This window comes from Colius striatus, chromosome 1, assembly GCF_028858725.1.
Source record: "Colius striatus isolate bColStr4 chromosome 1, bColStr4.1.hap1, whole genome shotgun sequence".
In the NCBI taxonomy this organism is placed as follows: Eukaryota; Metazoa; Chordata; class Aves; order Coliiformes; family Coliidae; genus Colius; species Colius striatus.
The window spans coordinates 70802722-70816609 of NC_084759.1; the positions used below are offsets into that span (position 1 = coordinate 70802722).

General features: G+C 37.9%; 1 protein-coding gene across 1 annotated transcript in view; it reads left to right on the forward strand.

Annotated features, from left to right (window-relative positions):
• Positions 1-11463, forward strand: part of CD99 (CD99 molecule (Xg blood group)) — a 31539-nt gene extending 20076 nt beyond the window's left edge. The window contains exons 2-11 of the mRNA XM_061998600.1: positions 1344-1379; positions 1739-1789; positions 2280-2312; positions 3766-3807; positions 3947-3988; positions 5434-5502; positions 6900-6941; positions 7482-7592; positions 8405-8458; positions 9618-11463. Of these exons, the coding sequence (XP_061854584.1) occupies positions 1344-1379; positions 1739-1789; positions 2280-2312; positions 3766-3807; positions 3947-3988; positions 5434-5502; positions 6900-6941; positions 7482-7592; positions 8405-8458; positions 9618-9643 (506 nt within the window). The 3' untranslated portion in view covers positions 9644-11463. The remainder of the gene's footprint in view (positions 1-1343; positions 1380-1738; positions 1790-2279; positions 2313-3765; positions 3808-3946; positions 3989-5433; positions 5503-6899; positions 6942-7481; positions 7593-8404; positions 8459-9617) is intronic.
• The last annotated feature ends 2425 nt before the right edge of the window (positions 11464-13888 follow it).

Below are 13888 nucleotides of genomic sequence, written 5' to 3' on the forward strand. Positions count from 1 at the left end.
TTAGTGCAGTTATCTGAGAAGAAAAAGAGTTTTCAATTTTTACCTCAGTTGAGATGAAAGATGTGATGGATTATATGAGCAGCTGTCATTCATCATACTAGACTCGTGACTTGATCTGTCATGCAAGCAGAAGGAACATTCTGCATGTGGTTTGCTTTTGATGTTTATTTTCTGTTCCTCTGTTCAGACTTTGCAGTAGCCAGTTCTGATTCTTCTTCTGCAGCTATGTTCTTAGATGAAAAAATAGAGACATAAATGTTTTCCGTGTGTATCTTCTGAATTAAGGTAGCTCTGTCTAGAATTAAGTTTACTGTGGCTGGCTTGATACTCATTAGATAGAAAAAAGTTTTCCAGCTTCTTTAGGGCTTAAGTAATATATGTGGATGTTTTTTGCTTAACTATCTGGTATCAGCTTTTTTCTTTTTCCATGCTTCAGTGGAAGTAGGAATGATGAGCTATCAGAAATATCCCAAGTGGTTGTTTCAGCTGTCAATTTGTCTTACAAGCCTCTGCTGCTGAGATCACACTGCTATATTCATGCTGTGAATCAAGTTTGTATCATGAATATATTGAGTTAGTGTGTTTGCAGTTGGTTGGGTAAGCAGCAGTAGCTCTAGTAACTCATATAATACAGCAAGAGAGAAAGTTCTTTTCCTAAGGGTTAAAAATGGAATTTAATATACCTGGAGTGGATGGAGAGCCCATAGTGTTGACAGCTGCATTTAGCTATCTTTTAGGAAGTTGGAGAGACTACTTATGATCAGTTGGACTAACAACTTAAAAACCTTCATACTGTTAACCTTTTTTAGGGGAAAAGCGATGTCTTATAAACCCGGGAAAATAAATTTTTACTGCCAAAGTATTAAATCCATTACCTGATTGTATAACTCTTATACCAGCCTTTGTGCTCCAAAACTCTTCTTCACCCCTGAATCTTGTACATTCTTGTGAATTGGATCTGTGCTCCTGCTTACTTTGTGGTTCAGTGGAAAGAAGTCTGGGAAGGAATATGCTGTGAATGGCACTAAGAAAGCATGCAAAAGCAGTGGCAAGAATAAAGGATTAAGTGCATTATATTGACTGTAGGAATACGTTTGTTCTATCCTTCCAGATCCTTTCTATAGGGATAGTTTTAAGTGCTGTTGCCTTTTTTTCTGAAGACATGTCTGTCTGGATAGTGGTCTGGAAAAACAGAGAATATCTGTCTTCAGCCCCATCTCAAAATATTCTTCTAGTCTGACACATACCTCAAGATGGATCAAAGATATGTTTATGACTGTAATAAGTGTTGCTTTTGAGTAAGAAAAAAATTGTATTCTTACTGTTGCTTTCATCTTTTACAGGCGATTATGATGACTTCAACTTAGGCGATGCACTTGGTAATTATTATACCTTTGCAAATTTTGGGAGGTAGATGGGAAGACAGTAGCTGCTCTTTTGACTTGTTTGTTTCCAAGTATCACTGCATGACCAAGCATGACACCCCTGCATACAGTTTGTTTAAACCCCAGTAGAACAATTCAGCTAAACATATGTCAAAATACTGACTGTATAGAACTGAAGTTTGTCTTTGGGAACACTCAGAAATTCCTCTTAAGGGGAAAATGTCTTGCTGTATAGACCTATATTTTTCACTGTATAGGCATAGACTTACCTTTGTCTTTCATAAATCTTCTGAATAGTGTATTGAATAGTATTTAAACCTTTTTTTTTTTCCTATTCTAACCATCCCTGACAGGAGAAGCAACGAAGCCTCCTCCACCTCGGAAGACACCAGCACCAGATTTCAGTGAGATCTTATTGGCTTTTAATGCCTTTTACTGTGAAGTCAAGTGTAGTTGCACATATATATTTGAGGGCCTGAAATATTTAATTTAATGGCACACAGAGTTGTGATATTTCTGTAAAGCAAAGCAGTTTGCTAATAGCAAAAGGTTTTCTGTATTTTACAGTCTTTGCTACTGGTTTTACAAATTTACTTTGTACATTCACAAGTTTAAAGACCCTGTGAGAATCTCTTCTGTTTGCTTTAAATCTGCATGTTTTGAGTTTGCTCACCTTGAACTGGCCCTTGACGTGTACCATAATCACCAAAAGCAGCATGTAGCACGTCAGATAATGCACGGAAACTCTGTGGTGCTCTTCTGTGGGCCACTGTGGAATGAGCGTGCCGTTATATTCTTGGTGAAAACATTGTGAGATGTACTTTGTGTAAAAAATAGTCTAAAACTAGTTCAGATTTTGCATTATCTTTAAAACTTCCCTTCTTTCTTTTATAGATGATTTCAACTTAGAAGATGCTTTTTCCCCAAGTAAGTATGTTTTCTTGGATACTGCCCAGTTGTACTTGCTGCAACATCTATCCATCCATTATTGCCTAAAAACAATAAGAGCACTGAGTTGATTAAGGTAATGAATTACAGGAAAAAATAAATCAGTCTAGTTGTGTTTATTTACCTTCATTTTTAAGGGTCTGGAAAATAAAAACTGTGTATATTTCATTTCTTAGCCAAGTCCTACTTGTTTCATTGCTGTGTCTCACTAGATGGCACTAATTCCATAAACTATTACTTAAGGCAGTAGTTTTTAAATCTGAAGTAATCTCATCCTTTCCAGGAAGTGATTTTAGTAGCACAAGGAAACATTAATCTGTTTGAAATAATATGAGGGAAAGTATTCTTTCTAATGTACTTCAGCTCTGCAGTGAGGGCAGCAGTAGAAATTGCAGTATTGTTTTCACTCAGCCCATAAAAAGTGCATCCAGTTAGGCAGATAGTGCTCAGCAGCTTTTTGAGTACTATCATTAGACCCATTTTAGTATAGACAGATTTCCTAACACAGGGCATGCTGTTGTAGGACTGTAGCACTGTTTGCTGCTCTGATAGATTTAGCCCTTTAAAGTTTTGTCGCTCTTAAAGCAGTCTGTTTCCAACTGCTAACAGTTTTGAAAACAGAATTGGCTAAATTGAGGGACAGTTGGCTGAATGAGCCAGATGGTTCGGGTAAGTGAAGAGAGAGAATCCTTTATTGGATGGCAAGCCTAAGTTGGGGTCTTAAATTGCCCTCTGGAGGTGCCTGCCTCTTGACTTTGAATATGTAGAGAGCCTAAGGAGACTTGATCTGACTTGTGCTAGAGCTGGAGGCAGACAAGGCCACACAACATCAAAGGAAGCAACATACAGACAAAGCTAACTTGCTTCAGCTGTTGGTGAAAACACAGTTTTCACTCCTGGTGTGTTAATTTGATGTGGGCAACAAAGACTGGGCCAAGCAGTACAGAGATAATTACTAAGATCTCTTACTCTCCTATTTGGTGGCAAGCTGAAGTGTTATTGTAGGGACCATATTGCTAGCTTTATCATGTGTATTTGTCTTTGTCTTTTTTTTACTGAGATAGTGACCTTTATATTGGTTAAAACCTGGTATTTTTTAAAGAGGAAACATCCAAGTAGTCTGTACTTGATTAGAAAAATTTAAAGAAGTTCAGCATTTGAAACCAGATGTGCAAGCTAAAATGCTGCATAAAACTTAGTGAGTTCTTCTGTATAGGTTCAGTCATAGCAAGCATCTGATGTACAAGCTAATGTCACAGAAAGGCTGTCAATTGTGTTACGGTGTTTGATCTGAAATAAACAAATAAAGAAAGTAAATGATAAGGGGAAGGTTTCATACCATTTTTTAGGTCAGATAGTCTTTCAAGGTTGCTATATTCTCTGCTTTCAGTCTCTTCACTCTTTGCTCACTTTATTGTAATTCTGTCTACAGATGACCCCAAGCCAGGTCCGCCTGCAAACCCTAGAGACACTGGTAGGATTGAATTTCTCAACAGTAGAAAAGTATTTCTTAATCTTTCCTAGTCCTTTTCAAAGTTACTGTATTGTAGTCTGCTTTTGGTATCTTAACATTTTTCTCTTTTTTTCCCCCTAAATCTCTCTTTTGTGTGTAGATAACCCCAAGCAAAATCCATCTGGACATCCTAAAGATAGTGGTAAGGCTTCTAGTTCAAACTCCTGAATCGTTGCATGGTTTTACTATCTCAGTTAAACTTCTGTTTAACTTCTTGTTAATTGGCTGCTATATATATCAGATGTTGCAAAGGATAAGCACAGAGGACTGAAGGAAAAAATGTCTTGCAAATAAGGTTTGCAGCAGTCTTGAAATTCCATAACAAACCTGTGGAGATACTTTCACTTAAAAGCAGGGTGATGTGGAGAGGAGGAAATATGGGATAAAGTGTTTGTGCTTGGGGCAGTGCTGTGCTTGACTGCTTTTGGTGGAGCACTCGTGTATTAGATTGGGTCCTTTCATCTTTACAAACTGAGTCCCTGCTAGATGTGCTAAAAAGTAAGAAATACCTGTGATCTGTATTTTTAAAGCATCTCAATTAAAGACAAAGCTTAAAGTTAAATGATTATTTTTTTTTATATAGGCACAGTTAAGAAATACTATTATTTTGTATTTGAAAGAGACACTTAAAATACATGTTCTTCCCTGCCTGTTGTGCTTTAGAGGTCTTCTCTGTCTTTGCCTAATTCAGGAAAAACCAGATTCAGATGGATGCAGGTGTGGTGATGCCATTATGCATGAATGTAGTGGTAAAGAGTCCTTACTTGGAATGCAAGCCCTGGTTCTTGTTCATTCTCCTGCCTGATTTACAGCAGATATTTGAATTTAGGTCTTTCATGCCTCAGTACAGTGCTTTTATGACCCAACTAAAACGTCTTCTGATGCAGTGCTTTTAGTTTTGCTGCTTGAAACAGGTTTGCTTTGCATAAAGATTCATTTGGCTGCACAGTGACGGAAGGGAACTCAGGCCCCACAAGGTGGGGTCTGGTGGAAATGGAGAGGGACTGGTTCAATGTCCTGCAGTAAATCAGAGGAGAGAATTAGATTTTAATCTTCCCATATCATGCAAATACTGCAGTCACTGGACATGTTAAACTCTTTTCTGTCTCTAACTACTATGTTGTACAGGTTCAAAAGACTAGTTTTACTTAGAAATCCAAGCCTGAAGAAACATTCACAACTGCAGCTTTTAAAAGAAATGGTCCTTTCCTGTCCACATTCTTTCTCTGCTTTGACAGGATAGTGAGACTTGGGCTCTTCCAGTTAAGTATCATACAGGGCTTCTTGCTTGCTTAGCCTAGGATTTGTGCAGTTCTACCTGCTCTTGGACACTGATTTCCCTCAGTTGTTCAGGAAGTCCAGAGGCAGCAGTGCTGCTATCGAACTGTGTAGTGCTGATCTGAATAGACTTGAGATTGAGACAACTTTTGAAATGCAAACATGTATATGTGATCGTGACACCTGAGCCTAAAGCACCACAAACTCAGCTGAATAATCTAGGGAAAATTTCCATGTCATTATGTGCCTTCAGGTGTATTTTCACAGGACTTAAAACATGTAAGATAATATTATTTTTGTTTTCTATAGGCAAAATTGAGGATTCAGATTTACTTGATGACTCACCCAAAGGAGGAGGCGGTGGCAGTGGCAGCAATGGTAAGAAAGCAGGTTGTGCTTCACATTGATCCTATGGCCACCTGAGCTTCTGAGAAAAGTTTACTCACATGCTGGTTAACATGATCTAGTCTGTAAGACCTTAAGACCTTTGGTTCTGGTACCTGAAACTTAAGAGCATACCTATCACTCAGAAGCAATTTGTTCTGTGTCTGCCAACACCTGCTCCCCACCCCCCCCACCCCCAGATATTTAAGAACCAAGATAAACTAAAGGTAAAAGATTCAGTGATTTTTATGGTTATACTAAGAAAGATGGGGTTTAAAACTGAGACGTAGCTGTGGTACTTATTTCAAAATTCCCCATGAATGTCGTTCTTAAAGGCATCCAGGTGTTGCTTTCAGATCTTCTGTGACATACTCTCAGTTTCTTTTAGTTCTTGTGGTTAGGAAGCCCAGGGGTGAGCCAAAACAGGGTCCACCTTGTGCTCTCAAATATTTCATCTGCACCACAGAATAAATTGTTTCTTACAATTCCAAGTGATGTAGGGTATATCTACTTTGAGCAGTACAAAACCATTTCATATCTTACTAAACCTTTTTGAGCGATCTGTCTTGTCTAATTGTTACAGCATGGCTCAAAACAGAGATGGGCATTGGGACCAAGCTGCAATAATGGTCATTCTAAGATGGGGTTAGTCATCCCTGTGTACAATTAGTGCAACTTTACTGTTTCTAGATCAGACTTAGCTTTAGTATCTTGATGTGGTGTTGAGAAGTGTCACTGCTTACTGACTTCTTCACAGACTTGTCCTAGACAGAAATTACTGAAGCTAATTTTTTTGGGAAGCTTTCACCTTCCAGGATTCCTTGGGGCAGTAACTTGAATATTGGCAGGTGCAAGAAGCATCTATTGAGACTTGTGTGGTATTTTTATCCTCACGGGTTTCTTCTTCGGTGGTTGCATAGTGACAAATAAGGATAGTATTTACAGAACTTCTGTCTTTATTTTGCTAAGAAAATTGCAAAGATATTTAGTAAACTAGACTGGGATTTTAGGAAAATATAGTTTGTTCCTTGGAAATATAATTGAATGCTACCCTGAAATGACATACTGTTCCTCTCCACTGAATATTTTGTGGTGGTGGGCAAGTGGATTAGACTAGATTTTACAGGAGTGCTACGCTCATTTTGTAGAAGTGTTGAGCACCCAAGGCTGAGGTTGACACCACCATGATCTGTGCTTTGAAAAGAGAAAGTTGGACTAGATGATCTCTAAAGATCCCTTCTAACACTACCATTCTATGATTCTATGATGAAAGTTTGAATGCTAGAGCTTCACACTGTATGGATATGATAGATGGCTTGTAATTTTGCCTTGTTAACTGACAGAAAGTTTCTTGGACTTGTAAAATCTAAACCTTTTGTTCATTTTTACAGAACGAAGGGGATCAGGTCCAAGTAATGATGAAGGAACTGAGGGTAAATGCATAAATTCATGTGCATGATGATGTCTGCATGTCTGAAGCTTGTTTTTTGTTTGGTTGGGTTTTTTTAATGTATGTATTGATAACATTTTGCTAGAAAGCAGGTAGTGGGTTTCAGCTTAAAAACTTCTGTGGAATCTAGAATTCATACTTTCAAGCTCTGCTTTGATAATTATTGTCTCTGTGTTGCAAACCATGAAAAAAATGTTTAGGTCTCAGAGATGCTATTGCAGTTATTGCATGCATACAACAGGTTTGGCTAGGAAAAGGTAGCTTTTTTAATTAGAACTTGTAACAGGCATGCTTAAGTTGTTTAACAATAAGCATTGCTAAGAAATCAATGGTTATAAAATTAGAGGGTTCACTTTTCATTATTCAGAAAGTGTTGATTGCTGCAGTTTAATGTAATAATTCCAGTTTATTGGGTTTTAGAGTGTTCACAGGATTTACTTTGAGAAAATAGAAATTTAACATTGCTTTCAATTCTGAAAAACATATAAAACCCTCTTTTTAAAATTACTTTTTTTTTCCCCAGCATCTCAGGGAGCAATAGCTGGAATTGTAAGTGCTGTGCTTGCTACTGTAGTTGGAGCAGTATCTAGTTTCATTGCTTACCAGAAGAAGAAACTCTGTTTCAAACAAAGCGGTAAGGACTAAATGACTTTTGTTTTCTAATATCTAGAGAGATGTGAGTTTGTATTTATATTAGGGCTAGAAACCAATCTTAAGCATAAGGTAGTTTTAATAGCACAGTGAATTTGTGTTCATAGGGAGGAACTTCTCATACCAGTCATTTAAAACAGGGTGTCTGAAGAATACCTCACCCAAAATTTAGACTTTTAGAAGCAGACAAACTTAAGGCTTTGCATTTCTTAAAAGCACTTCCTGCTACAAAGTAAGCAGGAGCAACTACAAAGGAACATTTACTTATGGAAAATTGAATGGAGGTTGGGGATTAGAGACTATTTTCATGCTGAAAAGTATAATTTCTGATTTTTCTAATCTTGCTTTTGTGTCTTCACAAGATGCTTGCTGACATACTAGTTTTCTGACAGCTAGCCAAATGTTCATACCCAACTTTATTCTGCAGTCATCTAGTGCTTACTCTCTGCTTCCTTTCCACCTAAATAATATGTAACTTAGATCAGACAGTTTTGGGGGTACCATCATTGATAGGTGGTGCAGAAACTTTGGTTAGGTCCTTTCTCATTTTTCAAACTGATTGTTGAATGGAGATGATAGAGCATCCAGCCAGACACTGCTGTTTCATAATTTGGGAAGTTTGGAAACTGAGTAATATCTGCCACACATTAAAATTAACATGTAGGCAACACAAGAGCAACTTGCTCACTATCAGTCCAGTTTCTTCAGTGCTGTTTCTTCTCTCAAATTATCTTTATTAATTAAGTTTGAAGGTAAGAGAATTTGAATGCTAAATATCTGCTTGTTTCCCAGCAGATGAAGAGAATGTGAATATGGAAAGCCATCGAGGAGCACAATCTGAGCCACCTGGTAAGAGAAGAGTCTAGACAGAAGATCAACTTTTTTATAAGGATCCTGTTAAATGCACTCTATTGACATGTAACATTGTGGAGAAAATTACTTATGTAACTTTTGTTTTTTTTAAATATAAATAAAGTAACTACCACGACAGCTAAGAACTGAATCAAGATTTCAGTTCTGATAATATGGCGTCTCGAGAATTTATTCTTTGAACAGATTGGTTAATTGCCTTGGGGAGTCCTTGAAATACAGGAGCTTAGAGAAAGTAAAGAATTTCATTTTCTCTGCAAAATATTGAAGACATTTATGAAAATACAAGCCTGCTCTGTTAGTGTGATAACTGCAAGTAACTGACAGATGTTTTATTACTGTCTGTTGCATCTGATTGGAATCTGATAACTTTTTTGACTAACAACTCTAAACAGACCTCTAAGAATGTCTGTTAAAAATGTTAATGTTGTTTGGGCAGAGGTGAAACTACACTGGAGACAAGGAGGACTGAACTCACTAGCATGTTGTTTTAACTAAAACACTGTGGTGAACAGAGGATGATTCTTGTATGAAAGAATCATCAAATAATAAACCTTTCTATAATGGTGACACTGTGGAACTGGGCAACCATGGTCACCATGGTGCTGCTGGCCTAAGTTCTGGGGGTCAGCAGACATTACCTCTACTTTTGAGAATATAGTGTCGATGTACCTATGTGGCTTCTAGTCAGAAGCAGTCTTGCATTAAGCAGGATAGATTTGCATCTTTTATATTGTATGTAGACTTATCTGTGACTTCCTGAAAGTGTAGACAGCCTAGACAAGCTCTTTCTTTCAATAACCCAGTTTCTCTGTCAGCTGTGCAGGTTGTACTCCATTTTTGGTTTTGCATCTGCAAAACTGCAAGTCTGAAACTGCATGTTGAGTTATACTGCAGGTGTAGGTAGCTACAGGGATCTAGCAGGATGTGGTTATTTGAATGAGAAAACTGAGATGTAATATCCCTTGATATGCAGGATACTGGCTTCTCAGTCAAGCCTGTGGTGACCTGAATTTATCCCACAGTTTGAAATGCCTTTGGAAAACCTCTCTTGTCCATATAGACTGTTCCATTGTAATGCATAGGTTTCAACGTATATTAACTTAGTGTACTAATCGTGAGTTGTTTTTTTTTTTAGTTCAGCGCACACTTCTGGAGAACTAAATGAAAGAAAATACGATGAAGAGCAGATCATTGAAACTGGACAGAGAGCCTGCATTCTGCCTGAAGTAAAAAAAAAAAAAGAGAGGAAAAAAAAAAGGGGGGAAAAAACGTAATGTAAACAACAGAGTCTGAAGTTGTAAGAGAAAACAGTTCTTGTTTGAAACACCTCTGGGAGTGTGACTTATACCTGAGTATGTCTGTATGGTTAGCCCTGTGAAGCATTGTTGCACACCAGTATATGGCCTTAATGACAGGAGTGTTGAAGTATGTTCTGCCTTTACATTCTTTCCTGTACTCCTGTGTCAAACGGGTGTGTCTCAAGTGCATTCAGTATGTTTAACTTTACTTCTCAAAAAACAATAAACAATTAGTGTTTTGTTATGCCTTTGCTTTCAGGCAGTGCAAAAAAAAAATAAAAATTAATGTCCTGTATGCAGTGAGTGTACCAACCAAACAACTTGGTATTTGGTGTGGGCACCTGAAAGCCAGTGGCTCACTGCATGTGGACAATGGATCTGGGTGCGGGTGCTGATCAAACAGTCTGTGTAGCTGCCTGGGTCAGCCACCAGAGAAGAGAAACTTGTTCTTGAGCATCCAAGTGACAAAAATTTAGTTTTGTTTTTGCATTTTTTTTCATTACATCTGTCTGGTACAGATTCAGAACATCCAAACTGATGTTCACTTCATCCTTTCTGTCTCTTCCTGCTTAGCAAGTGCTGAGCTGGTTAGATATGAGAAAGCCTGATTTTCAAACCAGAACCTGTAATTGTATTTTATATATTTGGTGAGATTCATGTTTGGCAGTTGTCTAAATAGTTGTGAGTGAAGTACTGGGGAGAGGGGATCAACATCTTCAGGCTTCCTTAAGCAAAAACTTCACAAAAAATAGTGTTGAATTGAGAAGGCTTATCCTATGCACTTAAGGCAGACACAGTAGGACAATTTGAAAGTTCACAAGAGCAAGACTGACCGGCCTCGTTCTGCAGGCATCCGTTGAACACTATAAATAGCATATATGTGAAGAATGCTTTTGGACTTGTGAAGGACTGCCATTGTGATGAGGACTTACGACTGCATCCTCAACCGAAAGAGTTTGTGAACTTTGCTGTGGTTCCTGAAAGCCACAGGGAGGTTTCAAGGATCTGTAGAAATGTGGAAATCTGCAATTCATAACAGATTGAGTCTAGAATAGTAATTGATTCTGTCTAAAAAGAATAGTCTGACCAGTTCTGTTGGCTTTTTTTCTAATAATTTCCAATTTTCATGTGGTTTTACAGTACATGTCTTACTGATGTGCTTCAGACACCTGGCAAAATTCTACAGAAATATGACATTTCATGGAACATCTTAGAAGTCATTATGAGTTTGGATATTTAACATCTAAATGTATCTGTGCATTCAAATATGAATGTAAGCCAAGGATAATTCATTTAAGAATTTCTTGTACATGTTTCTTAGCTTGCAACAAAGCTTTACACAGATTGTAGTATTTTGTCATGAAATTAATTTGTAAACCTCTCTTTGCCCCATGTCTGCATATATATAAAAGTGCGAAAACTTTTTAAGTGTGTTTTAAGGGTGGAAAAGTGATTTTTATATAAACATTTGATTGATGTAAATACAAAGAAATGAAATGTACTTGCCTGCATGACTAAACAGGTATCTCATATCAACGCCAAGTGTAAAGAAAACAGAAATAAGCCAGTGTTAGGGATAGAACGGCAGGAGAAGCTGGAGCTAGCTTTTAGCTAACCAAACTCTTGAGTCTTTCTTCAACTTTTGCAAGCCTAAAAATTACTTATTAAAACCTCTTATCAACATTGTGATTTTTCTAAAAATAAATTTTAAAAAAAAGAAGGAAATGTTTATGTATTTTACTTTTTAGTACCTGTAAAAATACAAAAAATTTCGTTCTCTAGCAGAGAAGCCGTCTTCAAATGGAATTTGTTTTCCTGCTCCATTAGCAGTTCAGGTTTATTTCTTACACATGCTTCAATCGTTTCAGAAGGAAGCCAGCCAGTAGCAATGGGATGAAAAATTACTGTCTTTTCCAGGTCTTAATGTCTTTTCTAGGTACTCATGCTCTGACAGGGGGGTTGGACTAGATGATTCAGGCTGGACATGAGGAGGAATTTCTTTACTGAAAGGACTGTCAGACATTGGAATGGGCTGCCCAGGGAATTGGTAGAGTCACCATGCCTGGAGACGTTTAAGAGACGGGTGGATATTGCACTTAGGGAAATGGTCTAGTGGTTGATAGAGCTGGGACAAAGGCTGGACTCGATCTTAAAGGTCTCTTCTAGCTGAATCAATTCTATGATTCTATCTTTTGAGGTCCCTTCCAACCCTTAAAATTCTGTGATTCTGTGACAGTGTCAAAAGCCTTGCTGAAGTCAAGACAGATGACATCCTCTGCTCTCCCCTTGTCTAGCCAGCTGGTTTTGCACTCATAGAAGGCTATCAGGTTGGTCAACAGCATTTCCGTTTGGTGAATCCATGTTGACTCCTCCTGATAAACTTTTTTCCTTCATATGTTTAGTGACAACATTCAGGATGAATTGTTCAATCACCTTCCCAGGGATGGATGTGAGGCTGACCGGCCTGTAGTTTCCAAGGTCGTCCTTCTTGCCCTTTTTGAAGACTGGAGTAACATTGGCCTTTCTCCAGTCCTCAGGCACCTCACCTGTCCTCCATGATTGTTCAAAAATGATGGAGAGAGGCTTAGCAATCACATCAGCCAGCTTCCTCAGCACTCTCTGATGCATCCCATCAGAACTCATTGACTTATGAACCTTAAGCTTGGCCAACAAGTCTTTAACCTCTTCCTTATCCACCCAGGGCAAGTCCTATGCTGTCCTGGCCATCCTACTATCCTTGCTGGACCGGGCTTCCCAGGGACTGGCCAAGGCTGTAAAGATTGAATCAAGGAAGGCAAAATACTTCAAGTTTTATGACACAAGATGAATACTGTAGCATATGAATGGCTTTCCTCAGTAGTTCTAGTGTATAATTTGGTTCTTTCATTTTCAATAGTTTCATACAGCAGATCACCAATGCCAAAGAAAGCAATGTCCAACCTCTGCCCACAGGAAGAATGACACTGCAACTATGGTGAGTTGTGACTGTCCTGGTCTTCTCTTTAGCTTGTATCATCTAAAAGAGGTTTGATGAGCTAAAGGTATATGATGAACAGAACAGACAGACACACTGGCTCCATTTCTCCATTCACTTGCTATTTCTTAAATAGACGTGTTGTTTCTCGAAAGAACAATTAAAAAAATATAATTAGGCAAGTCATCCACCTTGCTAGGTGAATATTAGTCAGAATTTTGTTTTACTTTTAAATTTAAAAAAAAAAAAAGAGTAAATGTTTTCTCAAAGTGATAAATCTACAATTTCGATTTATTTTTTAAAAACATATAATATTGTTTACTTAATATCTTGGGCAAACTGTTGGACATCTTTGACAGGGAGTGAGATTAAGAAGTTCCTGCAATGACCCCAAGAACAGAAATGGGATAGGTATTCAAGATATCCTGATTCCAACACTGGGATTGCTCCTTCCTGTGCCACCTTTGGATTGCTTTTATTTAATGACATAGAGCAGTAGTTAGCTTTAGAAGAGCTAAATGAGGGATGCATCATCTTCAAACTTAATTTTGGCCCATTCAATACCCCAATGAACCAATACCAGCAGGCGAATGGTATAACACATTTTGGAAAGACTTCACTTGTGAGAGCAACTGTTTTGAAGTAAAGCTACTGGATGTTTGTGAGCTGCTTGGACTTGCCTGGGTCTAGTACATAGTCTTGCTAGCTTTCCTATTCCCTTCAGGCAAATTAATCACTGATATGAAGATTAGTACATATGTGCCTGCTTATGTTATTCTGGAAAAAAAAAAATAAACCGTGGGCTTATGGGATTGCTCATGTCATGGTATAATTCTTGTTTCAACTGGCTGACAAAATTGCTTCTTAAACTTAAATGTCCTTAACTCATGAGATTGAGCAATTTGCCCTGAAAAGTGGAACGATGATATATAAATTGAGCTTTAGGGCTTCTACTTCTGGCCTAAAAATACTTAAGCCGTGTGATACAAGAAGCCAGGCCTTTATAAACTATTCTGGTGGTTCAAATGAGGATGGGAGTACAGGGCAGAAGATCTAGGAGCTGACCTACTTGGACATCAGGTTTCTTGAAGATCCAATATCACCAGATTCTATCAGTCCAGTTTATGTTGCTAT